Raw genomic sequence first — 24172 nt, 5'->3', positions numbered from 1 at the left:
AGAACCCATTATGATATTGCACAAAATGAATATCAAGAAGGGCAAAGATAAAAATTCATTTTTGATGCAGCGGTCAGTTGTGGAAATGAAATTTTGAGGTCATTATAATTACAAAAGTAATGACATGCGATGGCTAACCATAATTAAGAGGAGTACAAGCGTGTGTGTAAGCGTTCAATATGCAGCTATAGGAGCTTGGGAACATAGCAAAACATGTCTTCGGAGGACCTAGGTACCCTTGGAGGACAGACCGTGAGAACAACCAGACGTTGTTTTTTTGACGCCTTTGTCTGTGATTACCAAGGCGCGTGAATTAGGGGTCTCTCTGATGACGTAATAAATTTGCCCTGGCATGCGTACAGAGTCGACAATAACACCTCTGTGATAGAGGCCCATCATAGCTGAATACAACCTCTGGGTCATCGGGTGTATATACACTTTCCTTGGGGGGCGTAGGCTATAGGTCGGTAGGCAGATTACAGAAGGGGTGTTTTGAGGTGTGTGGAAGATAGGAGATAACACATAAGACATTGGAATAAGAGGGATTATAAAAGACAAAGTCGACATCCCATCAGCACAAAATTGAATTTCAAGTAAAAGGTCAAGAAGATTGATGTGCATGACATGATTCAATGGAAAATATGTTTGGCCTTTCACTCACTGATACACACCCAACATAATCATTGGTTTGAACAGTATATTTTGTGTTTGCTGTATTTCTAATAAATCAGTTCTTGACCCTTTCTAAATGACTTCATTTAGAAGGTAAGCAATCCTTTACGGTGCTGCGCGGGCCTCAAATAGCTGATGGACACCATCATTAAATCCATAATTGGTATTATATTTGACATGTTAGTTAAAAAAAACCTGAACTCTAGTATAAATGAAATGGGAGAGTGCTGCACATTCTTAAACATTCCATTCCATAGGATTGCCTGCAACAGGCCCATCATTACTTACCTCCTGAGGAATGTTCCAGGCCATGTAAACATGGCTTTTAAACTCATCCATCCACACCTCTGCCACTCTCAGAGCATTGCGCCTCACATGGGATGTCAGGTCCTCTGTGTAGGGCTTATGGGCACGCTCGATATGGGCAACCCGGGCACAGGGAAGGACCTCAACGCTGCCCCCACACTGCCACACCTGGTATTACACATTGCATTGTTACGAACAGACCACATCAAGTGTAATATATGAGTGTCATTGTAATTCAGAACACGTTTTCATGCCAGACAAGAAGGGATCTAATACTTACTTGTATTCTAGGTCTATTAATAACTTTTAATAGACAAATTTAATACATTCTTTGTGCATTACATTCACTCCAGAGAGACTGCCCAAGCAATCTTTTATCTGCTTTTCACTCTTGCAGAGCTAGCGATGTACACTTCTAAACACTGATTTAAATGTTACATCCATTGTGAACATTTTGAAACATGGGATGTATCTGGTTTAATTGCGTTTCAGTTAGGCTTTTGTTTAGGGAAGGGTACTCCATGATTAGCCTATTGTGTAGAAATATTGACCAAGTGATTGCTCTACAGAGAGGAATCATGCTGCCAGACGCTAAGCCCTGTCTCCTCCTCTAATATGACCCTTAAGTATCCCTACGCAGGCATAAATCAATCATATTTTGAGGAAAATGATTTTGCTCGAGACAGAACCAAGCCAACAAATAGGTATAATTGTGTGTAATTTCAGAGATAACAGTGAGACAAATTACTTTTTGAGACAACTACAAATCTAGCCACATTGTCTAAGAACAACATTGAAAGCAAAAGCATCTTCAATTAACTGCTATACTAGTGAACTGTGAAAACATGAGCGGCGTTCCAGCATCTACATGGAAAGTGTGCACGTGAGTCAGGTTCATCATCACAATTATACACACTATTAAATTATAAATCATGCTTCAGAACTTCACTCTAACAATACCTACTTTACAAAACGAAAATCGTCAATATTTTGGTAATCGTTTGTGGTCTACTTGACGAGTAGCCAACTCATTTACTCATGTGCATAGCATACATGCTATGCACACAATATATATGCACATAGCATACACATTATTGATGTCAAGTTACTTAGTTACTTAGTGTGAATGAGCAATGAAGATCCATAGAAGTCTAGACTTTTTGCATAATGGATGTAGGTATTCCTTAATGATCCCAACCAATACTGCCGGGCAATGGAGCTATCCTCTTGGGTTTGCTGATGATGTATTGTTACTGACTGGCTTCATTGGCAATGTTCCACTACTTCACATTTGCAGGTGCTGTGGGAAATGATAGGTTTTGTTATACACCATCAGCCTCCTCATGTCAAATTTTTGAAGGTTTTGAGCGTGTGGCAAAACATGAATACAAGTCTATGCCCAATAACTCATTAGCTAGTCAGTGCTATTCAACTTATTTCTAACAGCAAAGTATTTACCCTGGCAAATGTTTAACACTGATTAAATATGCCTCAATCAGCCAATGGCAAGCTCATAGTGATGGTGATTCATGCAATCTGGTATTATTACCTTGTCTTTCTGAAACGAGAAATCTTTCAAATAGCAAAACCAAAGTACGTTTTAAGTGTTGTACGCTTGTTGATCTTAGTTGAGAGGAAGTCTGCTATTTTGTAATTTATTTCTCTGCTGTGACACATTGTGCGCCCAATCGGGTCTCTTGAGGTAGGGCTAGAGGTTTATAGCCAGCCAATATGCTATGGGCAGGAGGACAAGAGAACAAGACCGGGGACTATCTTGATTCCAGGTGTATAAGTTTGTATAGCACATCAGTTTTATCAGCCCCATTAGGGACGAACATATAGTACAACTGACAATACTCAAACCTCCCACTAAGCATCATTAAGTCTAGCCCGGCTGTCCAAAATAAAAGTAAACACTATAAATCAGGCCTGAACCTAGCAGGGATCCAGGGGTCCTGTAGTAGAGCAGAATTAATTGCTCATACATAAGCAAAGAAGAATGTTGGCTAATAATGAGCAACCAATCCATCAACATTAATAATGTCCAGCAAATAGGCTGGATTGGACTCTATAAAAACTCTCTATGTGTGGGTGGGTGTAAAATGTATTCCGATGTATTTCAGTAGTCTTTGTTACAATTGTTACAATTGCTTGACTACCGCAAGCCCCTTGCCATCTGCATCTGCTGCAGTGATTTTGGCTGAAAGAGAAGGAAGTGCCTGATCACTCCAAGCCTCTGGCTGGAAAATGGCCTTGGTCATTTCTATGTAGGGTAGATGCATCAAAGCTATCATGGCTACATCTCTCGGGATATGCTGCTCTGTTTGAGGCCCATCTGCTTGTGGGGATGTGGAGACGAGATGGGATCCAAACAACTACTGACTCAGTGTCAAAGCTAATGCAGATGCCTAAATAAAATGGCTTGACAACAACTCAAGAAACAACTCACCCCACTACCCGCTCCCCTGAAACTGAGATCTATCATTGGTGTCCTACAAACTCACTTCAATTTTTCCTTCCATCCTGTGTTCCCTAATTCACCATGTAAGCCGTTGCCAGCTGCAACAGGTTTTCAGCACGAAACGTCTCATCTTATCTCGCCAGAATTAACAGATGTATCTTCCAACGTTAAATTATAAAATCAATGTTTTGTAAAAAATCATTGGATAAAGTCGCAACAGATCATTGGCTGATTTTAACTTTATGTGACGGAAGATGATACCCTACCCCAACGCCTCTTGATAAAACCGCAAAACGTCAAAGAATACTTAAATACTAAATCATTCTTTCAATTGCTTCGAGCCAAATGAAAGTCCAGAGGGGAAGGTGAGGCCGGACCAACCTAGCCTGGCTGCGAACTGCACTAACAGGCCATTACCGTCGCTAATGTCCTACCCATTACCTGGAGGAACAAAAGCAACACCATGACTCACCCTAACGCCCAGCTCAACGTTCTCTCCGCCATACACTTCCATGCCTTCGTCCAGCAAGCCGATCTCCTCAAAGTACAGCCTGTCAACCACGAAGCAGCCAATCAAGGCAGGGCTCCTGAAACATTGAGGAATGCAGTTTGATCCTACTTTCAAGGGAATGATTACGATGCAGCGTGATTATAGTGAGGCACAAAAACAACTCTTTGCTCTGATTGAAAAATGTTCTTAAGCTAGACACGTTGGGTTTGTTGTTTGACGATGATGCTGTGTGTATTTTTGTTATTGAATATTTTATTGACACTGTGATTTTCTTGGCCGTTCATGACTTCCACTGGTTGTGTAATCTCATCTGCTTATGACGCATGAAGTAGAAATTTACAAGTTGACTCTTATATATGTCCCACCTGATGGGTGCACTGTTGTTGGCGTTGTGCCACCAAGACTTGGGTGGGTTGAGGTAGCGGCACCACAGCTCCCAATCAAAGCCCTGAGCAGACAGTGGATACTCTTCAATCTCAAATGTGTCATACTTGATGTTATCAAATGATGGGGAGATTATGCGAGTTCTGTCCTCCTTAATGCGCTGGAGAACTGGTTCGGCCCTTAAAATATGGAGGAGGAAGGTAATTTTCTATAAATATTCAGAAGAAGAAGACAGCTTTATTCCACTTTATTCCACGCAGTAAACATGGCAGGAAAGTAAACACATCTGATATTGTAAGCAGGGTGACTTGATTAATCACTGAAATGTCAATACTTTCCAAATAAATAGATACGATGTGACAGAGAGAGAAAATAAGTCTTGGAAAGAAAAAAACAAGAAATTTGAAAGACAAATTTATGCAAAGTGGATTTCGTGGAACAGTACCAGTGAATAATAAAGTTTTATCCAATAATTAAATTATTATATTCAAGCAGTTGCACATATTTCTTTCAAGTAAACAAAAACAGAGACTGAAGAATAACCAAATTCATGCTGAATAGTTGTATTAGTAGAATTGTGGTTATTCATGTTTACTCGTTTAATCTTTTAATCATAACTCATATCTATGTTTATTGTTGTTGATATTATTTTTTCAGGAGATATTAAGCTGTTGTGTTTCCTCCATTTAATATGTTTGCCACTGCCACTTCGTCAAACATTGGATTAGTAAGCCATTTATAAGTAGAAAAGGCATAATAATACTATGTGTATAATTTCTACACATTTAGAAATTATAATCAGTGTGATTGTACTCCTTTCATTCCTTCAATGGAATGAAACATATTTTCCAATATGTGACGTTCTGTCTGAAGTAAATGAAAAAATAAAAAAGTACACCCAAATTGAGGATGCAATTTACGTAATCGGAAAAAAAGCAACATAATGGACGTTGTTCAATTTCCCCTGACAGATTTGGGTCAGGCAGCGAGAGTGCTAGATAATGTGGTGCTCGCCACCAATCAGAGTGATTCTCTGTGGCGGGAGAGACGAGCAAAGGCTCAGGCACACCTCATACCGTATGCATGTGTTAGCACCCATACCGTATGCATGTGTTCACAACATAAACGGTAATCCATATGTGAAGATAAAAGCCGCATGAGGGGAACATAATACACCGACCCGGTGTGGGTAAAACAACGTCAACAATGAGGCGTAGCCTTCCGAGGCGTTAATTGCATGTGGCGTGCGCGGTGATGCTTTGTACCCGTTTTGACTCACCAGCCTACGTTGAACTCCACGTGGGCATCAAACAGGGCCACCACTGGGGCGCTGGCAACCTTCCACCCACTCACTCGTGAGCGGATGAGGCCCTCCTGTTTGGAGTGCCTCACCGTCTTGATGAAACCCGGTCGACGCCGGTTCGTCTCCGAGACAAACTCCTGAAGCTTCTCCTTCAGCTCCTCTGCAGAGACACACACACGCACACGCACGCACGCACACACGCACGCACGCACGCAGGCAGGCAGGCACACACACACACACACACACACACACACACACACACACACACACACACACACACACACACACACACACACACACACACACACACACAGTAAAAACACATACATCGTTATTCCGTTGTCCCTGCTGGGGAGTTGGTTGAACATGTGAGAAATAGCAGCTAGTGAGCAAACTTTTAACCACACGACTCCATTCCTTATTTCCCTCCTAAGGACAACATGTCTGGGATAGCGGTGCCAAGAGTAGACTAGTCCTGCTCCACTGCTTTGATCACTGGACCAAGGAGGCAGCAGCTTCACATGGCATTCCTTCCCTCCATAGAGCTCAACACAAACACACGCACACACACACACAGACACACCCATACACACACACAAATGCACGCACGTACGCTTGCAGGCACACACACATGCATGCATGCACACACACGCAGGACAACTGCCAACTGCAATATTGTGGTGTCAGCATGCAATTCCCCTTAAGAAATGGAGGAGGTGAGTGTTTGGGGCATTTACCATTGTTATCTCACTCAGTATTCACATGAGAACATTATAAACACTGCTTATTTGCAAGTGTCGGATATCTGGAGACTATAAATGAAGATGTGTGTTATTTTGAAAATCCTCTTTTCCCCCAAAACTTACGTTTTACAAGTATTTAGTCTTATAGTTCATGCAGTATTTATCCCATTCTCTATTCTCTGCATATTCAGCTCCAGATTTGCAGCTAAATATAAGCTCCTACGCACCTAGCCCACACAACTGTAGAACTCTGCCCAGTTAAAATATACAATTCTGACAGTCCCTCGTATAATTGAGCCCGTGTCATGACAGTGTTTCACAGCCAAGCGTTTCTCAGGCCACAGCTTGGGACATTTCCCAATTAAGTAGGAATCAGCTAGGTCAATTTACCCTTCTCTTTCCTGATAGCTACACTGTCTGCTGCATGCTAATGTCTGCAGCAGGTGAGCACTGACAGGAAGCAAATGACTGTAATAAGGCTGCAGGTACCTGGAAGGTTAGGTGTAACGGATAGCCCCTCGAACAGCCCGAACAACCTGCACCGCACCTTTGGCCAACCGGGCCGACAATGTTGAGCGGAGATAAGATTTACCATCTTGGTGATAATGACAATGGTGGAACTGTCTAGGGGAGGTGTATTAATGTGTGTGTGTGTGTGTGTGTGTGTGTGTGTGTGTGTGTGTGTGTGTGTGTGTGTGTGTGTGTGTGTGTGTGTGCGTGTGTGTGCGTGTGTGTGTGTGTGCGTGTGCGTGTGTGTGCGTGTGTGTGTGTGTGTGTGCGTGTGTGCGTGTGTGTGTGTGCGTGTGTGTGTGCGTGTGTGTGTGTGTGTGTGCAGGAGGGAAAACGGGTGAAATGCCTTTTTGACAAAATGTCAACACGTGAATTGGGTCCTCATGGAGGTGAAGAGGACTGCTCTCTGATTTACAATTATGTGATACAATCTAAACCCCTGGCAGTCGTGGTAATCTACTTGTGCTTGGAGCGACTCCGCTGTTTCACCATAGTCTTTGAGCAGAATGGGGTTACAGGATCAGATTAGCTTTCCAGCGTTATTATTATAGCTTGGTGGAGATTGCTGTTATCTGTTGGAGTAAAAGCTGAGCTGACGGCACACATCAGATCAAACCAGAGACATGTGAACGATTGGATCGTCTGGAAAAGGGATGCAATCATTTATGATAGTTTGCTTACTTTGCTCACGTTACGCGATCCTCCTTTTCTTCCAAAAATATAACCCTGCTATATTTTGCTTGTCAAAGTGTCTCATACCGCCTGCTCTAACACTTCCTATAAGCAGACAAACATTTTTAGATTGCTTCGCTGCCTCCCGAAAGAATATATTTAACACTGTTAGGCTTATGTTTATCTGTGTATAGATATGTGCCTCTTTTTTGGTACGCGTTGATCAGTATAGAGTACAAACCCATACCCAGATAAAGGATTATAGGCATGCTATCCATTTTGTGAGTTTTGTCCTCAATGTACGCAACAAAGAGTAAAGAAAATGCATACGTTTGTGCACATTTACTGAATCGGCTACATTTAATTAAATTTTACCCAATATTCGCTGAACGGCTCTCACAATAATGGATTCCAAATGCAAATGCAGGATATGTACAAACACCTCATTACTCCGCGTGACACTTATCTTCCTAAAGACCTATTTTCTTGCTTTCCCACTTGTAAGTGTTTTGTTTTTTTAATCCATTGGTTGAATCAAACACGCACAAGCCCTAATTGAGAATGTTAATGTGGCTAGAGCGAGGAAAGAACGTCATCAAAGAACCAAAGTTAATCACCGTGACTGTATATTCCTAGCGATACGGGAAAAACATAGCGTTTCAAAGAGGAAACCGGGATCTAGATTATGCATTGCAGCAGACAGGGGTAACGATCCGCAGGCCTTGCTCACTGTTGTGTGCCTGACGCTGCCTACCGTTGTTGCTGTTGTCATCCACCAGGATGATCTCCTTGAGAAGGTGGGAGGGCGTCCTGTTCATGGCCGAGTGAACGGAGCGCAGGATGACGGACGAGGCCTCGTTCACAAAGATGAACACGATGCTGACTTGAGGGAGGTCCGCATGATGGCTCATGTTTTTACACCTATGGAGAAATCATGGTAGAAAAGGGCCTTTATAACTCATCGAATGACTTGCCTGGAATGAGCCTCGTAGACTCAGAAATGATGCAAAGCACAGCATCATCACGGAAGATATGATACGATGGCTTCCCACTAGTTTCTATAGTCCACACACACAATGGATTCCCGCTGCGGTGCCCACCCTGACTGAGCCTGAGTGTCCATCTGCTCATGGAACGCCTTGCGGATCTTACCCGTCAGGCCGCAGGTCGGGTATGGGTCTGTCCAACGCCAGGCGGTCGCTGAGGTAGCTGTTGTAGCCGTAGTACTGGAACGACTTGAGGGCCACTCTGCGGTTCTCTGGGCTGAGTTCCTTGCCCCAGTGAGCAAACAGTGATGAGTCGGAGAATGATGTGTCTGGCTGACCCTCTTCTCCTCTCCCTGGCGTCTCTGCGAGAGGGGCAACATAATAATGACTAAGGGCTAAGATGGAGCACTCAGTCAACTGGCGGGCAGAGGGAAGATGGATTAAATGGACATTGAAGATACAAACAATTATTTTTAATTTGCCCGTTCTTTTTGGGAAATGCGCGCAGGCCCTGAACAACAACGTGATAAATATATAATTGGGGGTGAGAAAAAGCCAAATAACTATTTTTGAATGAATGTCTTATGAGGAATACTAGGGGTATCATGAATAACTTGTTTATAAATGATTTGATGGACTTAGGAAATAGCTTAATTAAAAATTTCTTCAGGGGTTGATTTAGACTATCAGGAAAAGCTATGAAGAAGTAGGCTCTGCCTTAATGGACAGCATCTGGTTCCTGTAAAATGCAGTAACTAACAATTTGTAAACAAGATTCTTCAAACCTTCAAACCCTTCAAAACATTTCTTTGGCATCAATCATATTTAAAACCAAGGATAAAAATAAGTTTGTTTTATGTTTTTGTCTATCCAATAACATAAAAATTGGTCGATGCTGATCTCAAGGCAGAAGAAGTATTAATTGTAAAATCATCTAAACAGAGAAAAGCCACCAGCTCTTTGCACTTCTGAAGGTATAAACATCAAAACCCTCACACTGATGATCACGGTTAACATTGCAAATAATGTTCAATACTAATCGATTAATTAATTTAGCAATTATTCACGTAGCCGACATAATGGTTGAACATTTATGGCATGTGTTGATAGCTTGGGTTCTGGCTTGCATCCTCCTGTGTCAAGCTAAGAGATCCTTGTATTGTGTGTTAATTACTGCCGCTGTGCTTGGTAATTTTTTTAGAGTAGATAATCAGCTAAATGGCCACTCCCCTCACTGCTAATTGCCTGCCTCTCCATGCTAAATCAGCTCTTCTCAAGTGGAGATCAAGATTCTCAGTTACAAAGCACTATGCATTTTCATTTTCATTGGTGTCCTCTTACTAATGCTTTACAAACACATTAATCACTCCATTCAGACCTTCGCTACATATTCACAACACACTAATGTAGAACACTGCAAGTAGCAATGGCCTACGTTCTGGTTCCAAAAACAATTAATTGTTCATTATTGTTTTTGCTCTTGGCACGTTCAAATGCATTATTTCTATGACTTGAGTTGTTTGGCTTTAACTGGATGAAAAAATAGGGTTAGAATTGAGAAAATTAAATCTTGCCATATAAATGAACGTTATGAATACTTTGAATCCAATTTTTAGTTGTAGTTATAAAATATTAGCAACACATCTTAGTATGACAATCCTACTTTATCATCTATCAATTATTGAATTGAAGAAATTGCCTCTATTCCCTGTAACCCGCTGCAGCCAGACAACAATTAGTCACAAAGTACATTCTTTTCATTTAGTTCCTGAAAAAACATGCTCATTTTGCATTCTACAAGATCATCTGGTGGAGAGCTCAAATATTCCTCTCATTCAACTATCAGGCAAAAGGGAGAAAGCTTTGAGGTCTGAAACGGCTCAATGGCCTGCAAAATGACTGCCAATGTTTCAAATTGATTCAGTGAGATTGCACTCCTGTGTGTGTCTGTGTGTACAAGGGTGGTGCCCTTCGCCACACTGTGTTCCTTTTGCATACTTAAACTTGTGTTTGTTTACTCATCAAATTCAGAAGAAATCACACATCCACCATGCGTCTCAATGACTCTAAACGGGAAAGGCATCCGTTACGTGACATCATTTAAAACAGGCATGGCCACTGGCTTCAAAGTGAACCTGTTTTTTATCTTGGTTGCTGGTATCAAACAGCATGTCCAAGAGTACAGTACACTCCTTACACTCTCATCGAACGGAGCATTGTGGAACATGAATAAACATGGGCAAAAAGGCTCATACAGCAAAATGCAAATGAGTATATTAGTATAGCATAAGCTATAAATTCAAAGGGGATGCCAACTTGCAAACAAAGCTGAAAAGTGAGAAGAGGTTGAAGGAAGGGTGTAATTGATAACACTGTGCAGACTTCTATCAGCGTGTCTCATGTGACAGAATAACACGATACAAAACGTGTAAGGTGTTTTCGTTTGTGGTTGTGTTCTGCGTGTGTGACCACATTAGGCCACAGGGATTTCTGAGGTGTGAACATGAAGCTGTTTACTCAGACCAAGTTTAGGTTGGCTGTATGCTGGTAGTGGATGCTACCATGGAAACGCACGAGAATTCACGGTCCTTTAACAGACCTATTAGACGGGTAAGATGATCATGTGGGAGTTTACCAAATTAAGAAGTAAACACAACAACAACAACAACAACAACATCAACAAAAGTGCTAACAAGGTACCCATACCACAACAGACTACTACACTGAAAAAAAACATTTTGATCTCTCTGCACCCTTTCTCATCGGCTTATAGGTCAAGGTCATGGGGTCTGTGAGGCAATTAGGGACTCAGAACTCCATGTGGGGCCCTAACCTTTATGTCAGTACTTGGCAGGGACAACATTTGCACAAGGCTCACCACTGAAGAACAAGAGGCCTAATTTACAATAGAAATTAAAGATAGGGGATATCCAGGCGCACGCCTGCATCACTGGGAACATGAACCACAACCACACCAGAGGCTGTCTGGTTTAGTTCACGTAGGTGCAAAATAAGTACCTGGAAACATCAACTACTCACAGAATTTAAGCGTATACAAGGTTCACAACCTGCATTACAAATCAATTCCTAAGTATGCAGACCAAAAATGTGGACATCAATAAATACAATGAATATGTATGCCTGCACTGTAGCCCTATTTGAACGCTTTATCCTTGCATTGCAAAAGAGCAACTCAACTCTCTATTAAAGCATGGATGTGTTCCATTGGATTATTCAATCACAATATAGCCTATAATATAACACAGCAATTCAGAATGTTCTCAAGTGCACTATTTTAAGCTTTATGTTGAAAGAAAGCCTTGCATTGAGGTGAGGTTGTTCACAATGTTCCCACTTATTAAACATGATTCTCCCTAAAAGATTTTGGGGAATAATTGTATTTTATTTGTATTTTATTTAATCATGGCGCAACTCCATATCATATATAGATATCCTTGATTTGGTATCGCTTTAAAATAAGCCATTCAATAATTAACCAATAATTAACATTTGTTAATGCACGAATAAGCATTAATTAACAGTTAATTAACAGTTAACGAGTTATCCATTTTTTTTATTGTTTTCATGTAAATGAATGGTGTTCATGTTGAATAAGGTAATGGTGTTCATGCTAACAAAGGTATTCATTCATACATTATTTAATAGGGTTCTGGTTAACCCTAATCCTATTAAATAATGTATAAATGAATGCATTACAATAACCCTAACACTATAACTCTCACCCTTATCCCTATTCTAATACTTTATTAAAAAAATACTATAACTGCATTAACTAATGTTAGCTCATGGTTAACTAATGTACACTTGTTATCTACTGCATTCTTAACTGTACACCATCACACAATAAATTAGACCAAGGCTGGTTGCTTGGTTGACAGGTTGGCTTGTGAACAAATCATTGGTGGGTGTGCTGCGTGGTCAAATGGTGGGCATCTGTGACTGACTGAGAGAATGAAACAGATTGTATGATTGGAAGAAACTGTGTGTGTTTTGCTTTTTCTTTCGAAACCTAGAGGACTAATGGAAGGTTGCCATGGTTTTTAACAAAGTCTACAATGCCCAAAGGTAGAAAATACCACCATTTGCAACTGTTCCATTTCTGTACCATTTTGTTAACTGCTATAGCTTGTATTGAGGGTGGGTGAAAAGAACACATTTCATTGAAGCTTGAACATTTCGAGCAACAATTGTTTTCTTGCTCTGAAAGGAAAGCAGGGCTATTTCTAGAGGTGTGGATGCCCTCTTTGGAAATACTATGCACACCTAACGGGATAGAAATGTATTACGAAAAATGGATTCTACAAAACCCTCTTTATCTTTGGGCTTAAAAGCTAAGGATGGCTGCTGATCAATACTGAAATTGTGTGTGTGTCTGTATCTGTGTGTGTGGCTGTGTATGTGTGTGTGTGTGTGTGTGTGTGTGTGTGTGTGTGTGTGTGTGTGTGTGTGTGTGTGTGTGTGTGTGTGCTGTGCACAGTCCAAGAAAAGCAAGAAACCAGTCAGAGAACCATAAATATGGACGACTTCAATATCCTCATCCATATATCACCATCATTGCAGCCCAAAATATTTCCCGCTATGTTTCTTTATTCCCACTTTCAAGTGCCAAAATTGTCACATTAAATTCAGTTTGCTGAGATCCCTGTTTTATAGCATCCCTCCAGATCTGACTCCCTGAAGGGCTGGTGAACAAGTGTGCTCTCTCTCTCTCTGTCTCTCCCTCTCTCTGTGTCTCTCTCTCTCTCTCTCTGTGTCTCTCTCTCTCTCTCTCTCTCTCTCTCTCTCTCTCTCTCTCTCTCTCTCTCTCTCTCTCTCTCTCTCTCTCTCTCTCTCTCTCTCTCTCTCTCTCTCTCTCTCTCTCTCTCTCTCTCTCTCTCATCTTCACAGTGGAATCTTGTGCTTTGGGTTCTCAACATGACTTTTCCTCTAATGGTTGCTGCTTTAGGTCTAAACAGGCAACCAGGGTGAAACGTTTGCTAAAAATAAATAAAAAAGCAGCTTGCTGCAGAACATAACTCAAAAGTATTACTGTGGGCTGAAGTCCATGGTGCGAAATCAAGAGTGGCAGCCAACGGCATAAAAAAACCACAGGTGGGAGAGTGGTATTAAGTAACTTAATTAGCCGTGTCCAGCTGCCTGCATTGCTATCTGTCAACCAGGCTTGTTTACAGTATTAAGCAGCCTCTTAAATCAACGTTACTAATCATCATTTGTCATTGGTCACCTGCTTATTACCCGCATACCGGCACTAAGATGTGCATGAACTTGGGAATTATTAAATTCCTAAAACTAAACGAATAGTTTTACTTTTATTTACATAATTAAATCAAAATCCCCAGTTCATACGAAATGCTCTTGTTGTCCGATTCAAGTAGATTTGAGTTGCAGTCATAGTCTCCCAGACTTATACATGCACGAATGCAGGTGCCAGGGCAGAAATCAAAGCAATTTGTGCAGAATGTTGTTCACTAGATGAATGAGGATCAGATGTTTGAAAAGCAAAATGAAGGTAATCTTTCATAGCATTTTGATGTGACTAAGATCACACAACAGATATTTGTTGTGGAAAATGAATGTATTTAATGAAGTGTCAAACGGGCAGCAATGTCAGCACCATTAATAAATTAACAACAATAATAAATGTTTCACACACACATTGCTATAAAAGCATCAAATGGCTTCTGAGCTGGTTTCCTGCCTGCAGCCCAAGGCCAATCATTGCTGATGGATGAGGACCAGTCATGCCAACAGTAAGCAAGCACCAGTGGCAAAACAGTTACCGTACCCAAAGAAAAAGAACATCTGCGCCTGTATAACTTTCACACCCTGAACCATGAGCACAGCTTGACCAGCTGGAATGACAGCAAATATTCTGCACTTCTTCTTAAGTCAGTATAGCCAGTGAGAAGAATAGTCAGGGCTGTGCTCTTGATATTCCACAAAAGGGGGAAAATAACGTTTGTTATTCAGTGTACGCAAACTCTCTCCAATGACTAATCGTAAGCGAAATTCTGTTAAATTCAACAAGGCTGGACGTTTATTTTATTATCAGAATTCAATTCCAAAACAGAAGGAATGATTGATACAATTAGCTCAACTCTCTGTTTGCCGAGTGTCTAAGAGGGAAACAGAGCCGGCCCTTATCATCGCACTACAGACGTGCTCCAACAGTGGATGTCTAAAGAGCGAGCTCTTGTACTGTGTCGCTGTTTCAGCCCCCGGGGCCGCGGGGAGGGAATGGGTGCTGATGGCAGGAGCCACTGAACTCTGTACCCAGCTGACAAAGCACCGGCTGATGGCTCTATCCCTCTAGTCTTTGGTGTGTATTGCAGCCACATACAAACGCACACACGCACCACACACACACCCACAAGCATACGCGCTCGCACACACGCACGCGCGCACACGCACGCACGCCGCGCACGCACGCACGCACGCACGCACGCACGCACGCACGCACGCACACACACACACACACACACACACACACACACACACAACCAGAGGCTTCGCAGCATTTCTAATCTGTTGTTGTGTGTAAAGAGACACTTTGCCAATCTACAGATGCTTTCAACAGTAAGTCGTTGACACTGTTGAGTTGCGACGCATTATGTCTATTGATGCTTCTGAGTGCAGATTATTCTTAACAAGTATTATTACAAGAAGAACAAGTACAGTGTGTTTTCATCTAAATACATTATCATGAATATATTCATATTCATGGAAATGTTTCATTCATTCTTCCTTTCATTTTTTTTTACACTTGAGCGAAATAATAGGCATAGGATCATTCTTTTTATAGAAATGATCAATTGCATCCAGTTAAACTAACATTTACATTTTCTATTTCACCTTTTGACATTTTCCCATTTGACCCTCAAGATGCTTTTTTCAGGTAAGTGGAGGACAGTGTAGTAGCATCACACACACTCACCCAACCAACTGCACTTAATTAATAACCAGGGCCCTCGAGGCAGTCCTGCTCATCAAAACACAGCCCACACACCGAAACTTCTCGCAATTTTGTAATTAAAAAAGTTGATAAATTAAAATCAGGACTACCTTAACCAAAATACGTGGAGCAACACTCAATGACAATAATAACAGCCTCAAAGGGCTTTGCAGACCCACATCAGACGGACAACACCACCTGCATCTAAACAAGCAAAGGAAACACAATGCAAGGAGGCTGAATTCAGAGGAATCCATCCAAGGATGGAATATGACTGAAAGATTCATAACAAACACATACACAATTCCAGTACATCTGCTATTACTATGTGCATGCACACATTGGAATACAAGCACTATTGCTTTTGTTGATCTCAAAGTAAAAATTCTACTCGCAATCCTCTTACGATCCGTCAAATTGCGTTGGCATGCCTCCCTGGATGACCACAACGTACATTTTCAGTCAGCCAAACCATCAATTTATCAAAAGCTAAACCCGCTGCTCCAAGATCTTGGGAGTCCTAGGGTCTCACACTGGCTCAGCAAGGCGCCTACACACACTCCAAGAGCCGGATTACTGTTAACCGGGCTGTGAGGCTCCGCTGCCCCCCTTCTGGCAGCCTGGGTGCACAGGAAGGGAAGGGGGGTTGGGGTGGGTGTGAGCATGGTAGAAGTGTGAATGTCTCTACACTCATCGTCTACGCTCACACTAACACTATTTCCCAGTAGAAAAAGGAGTTGTTTCTTTACTTGAATAATGTATGAATAAAGATTGATTAGAAAGGTGGGGAAGAAAGGCAGGGAATAGCGATTATAAGAATTTACCTCAACACTGGTGGGTAAGAGACTGGTGGTACTGCCAAACACACTTTAGTTTAAAACTTGTTATCGTGGAACTTTAATTTGAGACCCTCAAGACCACCTCTTGCTATCAGGCTGCCTGAGCCGTGGTACTTATTCAAATTATTTATGCTATTAATCCTTCAATAATCCCCACATCAGGTGATCCGGTGATCAACCCCTGATCAACCCTAACCCGGTGACCAAAAAAACCCAGAAACACCCTGTTATGTAGTGCAAGCACGCATGACAGATTGCTCAGCAGCTCTCCTTAGGGTGTTGCGTCACACCTCATTGGTCATCTTCAGCAAACAAACATAGGTTTAATTCGGCCAGACAGTTATGCCCCTCATCTGCTGTTTGTAGTCCTGTGTCTGTTTGTCCAAGATCCTCCTGTTTGGCTGCATTTATTAGATATTTTCTGAAAAAACATGTTTTTTTGTAAGCCAGAAAATATGTCTGCATGTTTAATGTATCGAGTATGCTTGTAGGCCCCTTAAGAACATGAGAAGAAAAAGAGAAAAAGATTATCTTCTAACCATATCTTTTAAAACTATCTCCAACATGCTGAAGCAAGCAATATTTAGATATTGCCATGTAAAACAGAATGTCACTAATGAGGGGTGTGTGGTCAGTGATTTGATCATATATGATAGCATACTAGAGATAGTGTAGTCTCTCTAATAATCGAATATGGCCATGTTAAGATGACGGCCTTGAGCCTCACCCAAAATCGAAAAGAATCGAAGGAGGAATCATGGATGTGAGGGTGGGAGTTTCACCGCAGCCTGCAAATGTAAAACAAGAATTGTAGCACCCGAGGAAAGTGTACAAATCGACAGAGCAATCAACACGTTTTTATTCCGAGAGAGACTGAATAACGATATTAAAAGATAGAATTTGCACAGAAGACAATTCTCCCAGGAGTTGTTTTTGACTTCCAACCAGAATGGGCAAGAGAGAAGGAGCAAGGGCGTCACTCAGTTATTTAATCAGATTATCTGGGGTACTTTGAACAAAGAGAGGCTGCGCCCATATGTGGAAATAATTTGGTGCCCATCCAAGGACAGACTGATATTCCCCCCCCGCCAAAACAAAGAAATCTATGTGCAAAGCCCTACGGCCCTGCACTGATAAACAGTACACCTCGTGTTACACCGTATTGATTGTACATCTCACTCATCTGGCACCTTAATGCATGTGGCAAAGCTAGTCTTGTCTCTTTAATGGCAATCCCCATAGGGCGGAATGGGGGGGGGGGGGGGGGGGGTTAGCGCCTCAGAGACCAGGGGTTAAATGTAACCTGCATCCTAGGGGAAGATTTCCCCCGTTCTTACTCTCACCTCATGTCTCCCATGTCTCCCATATATCGTTGCCTCTCGCACCTTGATTGCATGTGGCACATCAAGCGATTGTTCTGGGTTATCCAGGGTCATTCAAGGTACTCTCATTCCTCTCACTTGTTGTGTTTTGTGCGTTATTACAGTATGATGTACACAGTAATTCAATATTTTGTGCCGTACAATCAATGATTTACTTCAGTGAGGGTATTGGGATACCTCTTGTAGTGTTATTACATTACATAGCATCACACTGAGTTACAGAAACAGCCAAGGACAGCTCCTGTAGCTGTGTTGGATAATCCGGTGAGTCTGCTGAAAGCAATATACCGCTTAAGGGTGGCTTTATCCATAGCAAAATGCCAAAAATGCCAATTGCAGAAAAAACTAAAGTACTCACCATATTTTCTACTTTTTGATATTTATGTAATACCAATCTGTTTATCTTTATTAGTCCAGAGAGCCAAGCATAAAAATAATAATCTGAATTTGTACATATTTTCTCCAGTTTATCAAGTTCAAGTTGCAACTGGAAGGAAGCACTAACGTAAAATAGTTTATAACCCCATTTATGAATTTTATAGTGAAAGAATATGCTCAACATGTGTGTACTGCATTGAACAAATAAACGTTTGAAGACAATGATGAGTGAGAGTGTTGACTGATCTAAAGAGGATTGAGGGAAGAAATGACTTTGTAATCCACTGACATAGTCCGTCTGATTCAAACACAAGCAGCTTTCAAGCATATATGTAGTATTATGCAACACAGCAAACCAGCTCCTTTCAAACCAAAACAAAACTGCATGCATTTTTCCATGGAAGTGTTAGTGTTGGTAAAAGACAGCTGTGAATATTTGATGTCTTCACTGGGTAGTGTGGAGACTGGGTGAGTGCCATGGGAGCTGCCAAGGTAGTGCTTGAGGTGTCAGCCCTTCAGTAACACTGGAATATCAGCAATGCTTTGCGCTTGGTTTGAAAAATGTAAAGACACAGGGGATTCAGAAGCGGCAGCAGCTGGGACAGATTTCACTTGCTGAATTTATAGAGCGAAGATGTCTCTTGAAGGAAGTTATATGCTTAAAATACTTTCTACAACACATGCCATCCGATTACTATACCTTCTACATTTACCATTGCATCGCCTGGAAGGAATTGCTATTCTCCAGCCGGTATATCTTCTATATCCAGCATGGTTTAGACAGTTTGTTGAATGTAACCTTAAGGTGAGTTCATGAGAATGATAGAAAGGCTAAGAATGTTTTCTACGATGAGAGGCTACCACCAACGCAAGGCATTTTGCATGAAACCAAATTTATGGAAAGAAGCAGAGATGGTTTAGCAAGCAAATATGGTTAGATAATATTATTCTTTTGCAGTGGCATAAGGCAACTTGGTTAAAACTAGCCAGATAAAGGATAGGAATATTATTTGTGCCTATGAACTTCATAACTGTGTTCCATTTATTATTTATTTTTTTACTAAATGCTCTTGAGCATAGGAAATAGAATAGGACATAATTCCTATTTCATTCAGGTATCCAACATTGACGACCACTTGATTGAAGGGCAAAGCTTTATAGCCAATGGCATAACCAGGTGGAATCGGTGGCCCAGGTGTAATTACAGAGGAAACATTGTACGGTTGCAAATTCACTATATGATCTACAATTATAACATAGAATATTATCTAGCAACTAAAAATAGGATACACAGGCACAGATTTCAAGAGCTGAATTCATGCTGTGCAAATGTATGTTACCACACCACGCATATCCGTTACAAGTCACACACGATTTTTACCCACCCACAGATCTGAAATACAAACAGAGAAGTACTGCCACCTATTTGACTCATCAAGTGGTAATCATGGTAACAGCATGGGCGGCTGCAAAATGGCTACCATACTGCTGTGAAATGGCTAGCGTACACACCATTTAAAACAGCAACAATATAGAATACTTTATAATGCTTCTTCTTTGGTGACTCAATATGAAAGGCTTTCTGCTGTATTGTGGAAATCTCTATGAAAGAAACATCTGAAGAACAAAGCCTTCAGGGAACATCTCATGAGGTGACAGTCAGATTGGTATTATCATGCACTAGGAGTCTAGAAAAACACTCTGTTGAGCGGTAGCATCGTTGTAGAACTTGAGACTTTGGGGAAATGTAGTGGGATTTAGTTAACAGATACAGTTATACATTTACTGTAACTGTTTGTAATCTACAAACATTGTTTCTGTTATTCCTATGGGCCGGCTACTCTGCAATCCTTCCAGTTGTTTTTTATACGCTTTGCATCACTATAACGTTTTTTCTGGCTGCTCCAATTTTGATTGCTGGCTTCGATTGTTCTCAGCCTCACGTGTAAATTACTTTTAGATAAAATAGTCCGCCAGATCCATACACAATCAGGCAGAGCAAAAAAGAAAGTGAGTTTAATTTGAAGACAATGTATTGGGGCCTCAACATTCAACCCCCTTACCTACCATACCCCAGCAAACTAAAATGTCCGTCAGGTAGCAAGGTACCCTGAACCAGACCATAGCATATAACATAAACTCACACACTATCCCTGTGGTAAATGACTAGTCCCCATTAGCCTAACCTGCAAGTCTTTGGAGGTAGACGGTAGCTGCTCCTGGCGAAGCCACACAAACACAGGGATAAAGCATGCACACTGTTAGGACCCAGGACAATGGACTGATCAAATGCAAACCTCAGGTCTCTCTGGGAGCTGTGATGTGAGGCACTGCACAGTAAAAACATCCTATTGTGCATCCCGTTAACTACATCCTCCTCCCCTTCCTCTACCTTCCGCCGCAGGAGGGGCTGGGAGTTCTATATTGTGTCTCAGACGGAACACATGTGCATCAGCAAGAAATCACATCATCTCTGGCTTACATTACATGTAGTCAGGAGGATTCTGAGCAGTCAATATCAATTAAGCTTTAGTTTTAGATCAAAACTGATTAAAAAATATATATCTTCCTTAAAATTTCCTCTAAAAGGGAGATTTGATAGCGTTTTTTTGCTTCATCCTGGTCTCAAGAGACGACTCTTTTATTTTAGTCAACTCCGCAAGACACTGCTTTGTGATGCACAAATGCATCGTGTTCTACTAAATATGACACATACTTGGGTCAGACAATGCTTTTCAGGCTAAACTAGAAATAGACAGAACCCTAATCTCTCAGGATTGTATTAAATCCAGTCATTCAGTTTTTCTTCTTATAGAAGTGGTTGGGTGACACATAGATGTTGAAGCGATGGATGATATTATCATGAAAACAGTGAGACAAAACTGCATTCTAGGCAATTTAGGTCATGTAACGGATCATTTCTCGCTAAACGTGTTAGCTGCAAGGTTATTAAATACACAATAGTGACCAATTACGGAAACGAGATAGGAGCTTTAGGGCCTCTGTCCTATTTATGTAGATTCTGGTGAGCTGTTAAACAGTAGGAGTCAAGGGCTTGCTACCCAGAACGCTTCCAACAATAACCATGGAAGAGAAGGTGATAATTAAAGGTGATATTCCCCTATCCTGCAGGGGATGAGGATGCATATATATATGGATATTAGTTTATGTGTGAGAGTGTGAGTGTGAGTCTGAGGACGTGTGTATAAACTGTATACACACACATATATATATCTACCGATATATATATATATATATATATCGGTAGAAGAAAGGAAAGGGTAAAAACACTGCTTATCCTGCAGAAAGTAATGTTGTTGATCTCATGTGTACTGAAAATCAAAAAGTATTTAAAATTACATCATAAAAATCTTTTTGTAGGTCCATAGATCAGTGCTAGATTAAATATGGATAAAGCAAGTGTACATCTGCATAGCACATTTCCCAGCATGGGTATGTCTGATTGATGCAATAGGTATTTAAATCAAGCTAAATGTACTGCATATTTGAAAGAATCGAGACACATTAAACCCTCTAGTCCACATAGAGATAATTACTATGGGGACTATATGGGTACTGCTTTACAATAACAATTCAATAAAATAACATTAAGAATTCAAACAAACGAAAGGTGCCACCGCGGTGATTCCAGTATCTGTTTGTTTTATGGGGGTTTTTCGTACAAACAACACAAATAGTGTTGCACCCCATCTTTATGTAATGTATGGTTCCAGGTTTATATCCAATTTTATATACTTTAACCATACCTTAACAAAAATAATCGTTCAGAAGCGACTGCTAATTATCTACAACACTTCATGAACTTTGATTGTGCATTTTATTGATCGTATAACATTTATATCAATCTAAACTACGGTAATTAAAACGTAAACATATTTCTCTCGTTGGGTTCAACAGGGTTTCAACTAAAGCAAGCGCAACATCGAACAATGCACATAATTAATAAAAGTTGAAGATATTCAAAATGCAATATTCATTACAAATCCAAGTGGTCAAATATGGATGAGAAAATCCAAGCAATAAAAAAATCAAACTGAGGTAGCAGGGTATGCCAAGGACACGCCGAAGCAATCGAGACATTACCTTATTCAAAATCGAACGGTTTACAATTCAAAAGATTATTCTTTTGGCATCCCAAAGCCCATGGCCCGCACAGACACAGCGACGGCAGAACTACATGGACAGCTCTGCCTTGTTAACAGCCTTGAGGGCTGCTGAAACAGCGTCACAACAGACGCGGACACTTCACAAAGGCCTTGGCAGAGCACTCTGTGTGAACTGCTCGGAGCGCCTGTGGAGCGGGGCTGGGTGTGCACAATTGTGCCTTTTAAACCGTCTTAATGTATAAATGGACTCGACAGCAGTCCACCTCTTCCAGTCGTGTTGTTCCAGAATACATCATCATTATTCCTACACTGCCGAAATCTGCTTCTTGTAAATGCAATGTGGGGCACTGTAAAAAAATAAATAAATTGGGCATCACACAAAATCGGCCACTTGTTAATTTATCATTATCAAACATACATAAGGAGGTATTATATGGATTGAGAATAAACAACCACTGTCTAGATAACATGTTACTGATCGAGATCATTCACATGTTAATTGGATGCTACTGTAGTCTAAAATAAATATTCACTTCCATTTACAGGTTGGTATTTCTTACGTTATTTAGTATCTGTGGCTGTCGTATTCCTGTAATAGGCCCGTCCAATAATTTAATTTGGCCCGAATTAAATGATTGGATGGCATACCGGTCCTTCCTGCAAGCAAAGTTTGCAGGAAGTCCGCCACAAGGCAAGGCAGACCTAATGCTAAAGCCAGCAAGCTGGTCATGTGTTTTGGGGGAGTGGCTTGAAGGAAGGCAAGAAGGTAGCAGTGGGATTTTTTAGGTTGGCTACCGAAAAATATACAGAAACATGAATGCCAGTACGAGGCTGTACATCCACAATCTTTGTTCTCCTCTCTCACCGGCCCTCCCTAATTCGTATTCCCCCATTGTCTCAGACCCTGTGTTCCTTCCAAGGTGAGAATGGCATTTGCTGAAAGCTGGGTCCAGATTAGAAATAAACCTACAGTAATCCCAAGAAGAAATTCAGACAAAAGTAGGCTACGTAGAATGCAGTTATTATAAACCAAAGGCCTCTATTTTGAAGCTCAGTCAAGGCTCTTTCTGATTTTGCCAAAGAAACCATTTCCATGGATACCGATTATAAAGTAGTTCCAGCTGTTAGTATGGGTTGTAAATTAATGATTGGTGTTAGTGGAAGGCAGGTGACAGCAGCAACACAAGATTTACGAGATTCACCGGAAAGCACGAACAAAAGAAGACCTGGCCTTCTTGTTCTTCAGTGCCTCCTGTTTTTTGGTAGGCCAACCATCAGTATAGACAAAGGTTTATTTTTTTTATTTTTGTAGAATAAGAGTTTACTAGAGGCCATTTAAAACCCTACAGTATATACAGCTCATTAATATTAAAGCAATATTCCAATATTCCACGCATTTTGTATTTTGCAAAATCCTCAAATACATGCAGAAAGGGATTTTCCAAAATGTTGTTCCACTTTGTGTAGTTAGGGATGTGAATAACTTATCTTTTTCATGGTTGAATAATCAGTGGGTGGTATGAACGAATAATCTATTATTCGATGTGTGCCGACATTCACAAAGGCAGCCATGGATCATCGGCAAGAAATCACTTAATTTCTTAAACGCAAAAAAAACAACTACCTGCTAATTGTCAAACAGTCAAATTGTCTGTTGTGAAAAATAAATTCAACTGTAATCAGAAAACGCGGTTATATGTATAGACCCTATAGTATCTGTGGTATAAAGGCTGGGACGAATTTGAAATTATAAATATGTACACTTTATGTTTAAAGGATAGACCGTCGCGATTCCCATTGAAGCGAATGGCGCCGTGATTCGGTCTTCAAGACGAGAGCTGGTCAATTGTGAAAAATGAATTAAACTGTAATCAGACAACGTGGTTATATGCTATCGACCCTTGAGTATCTGTAGAGTATTTTGA

At 40.9% G+C, this 24172-nt stretch overlaps 1 protein-coding gene across 1 annotated transcript in view; it reads right to left on the bottom strand.

Moving 5' to 3' along the window:
- galnt18b (UDP-N-acetyl-alpha-D-galactosamine:polypeptide N-acetylgalactosaminyltransferase 18b) overlaps positions 1–24172 on the bottom strand; it is a 43726-nt gene that overhangs the window by 14754 nt on the left and 4800 nt on the right. Inside the window, exons 2-7 of the mRNA XM_056608356.1 lie at positions 8715–8910; positions 8317–8483; positions 5614–5797; positions 4316–4513; positions 3912–4026; positions 961–1146 (exon numbers count right to left, since the gene is read on the bottom strand). Of these exons, the coding sequence (XP_056464331.1) occupies positions 961–1146; positions 3912–4026; positions 4316–4513; positions 5614–5797; positions 8317–8483; positions 8715–8910 (1046 nt within the window). The remainder of the gene's footprint in view (positions 1–960; positions 1147–3911; positions 4027–4315; positions 4514–5613; positions 5798–8316; positions 8484–8714; positions 8911–24172) is intronic.

This window comes from Gadus chalcogrammus, chromosome 14 (genome assembly GCF_026213295.1).
Source record: "Gadus chalcogrammus isolate NIFS_2021 chromosome 14, NIFS_Gcha_1.0, whole genome shotgun sequence".
NCBI classification, from domain to species: Eukaryota; Metazoa; Chordata; class Actinopteri; order Gadiformes; family Gadidae; genus Gadus; species Gadus chalcogrammus.
Note: the sequence above shows the minus strand (reverse complement) of the source record. Positions and strands in the feature narration are given on the sequence as shown.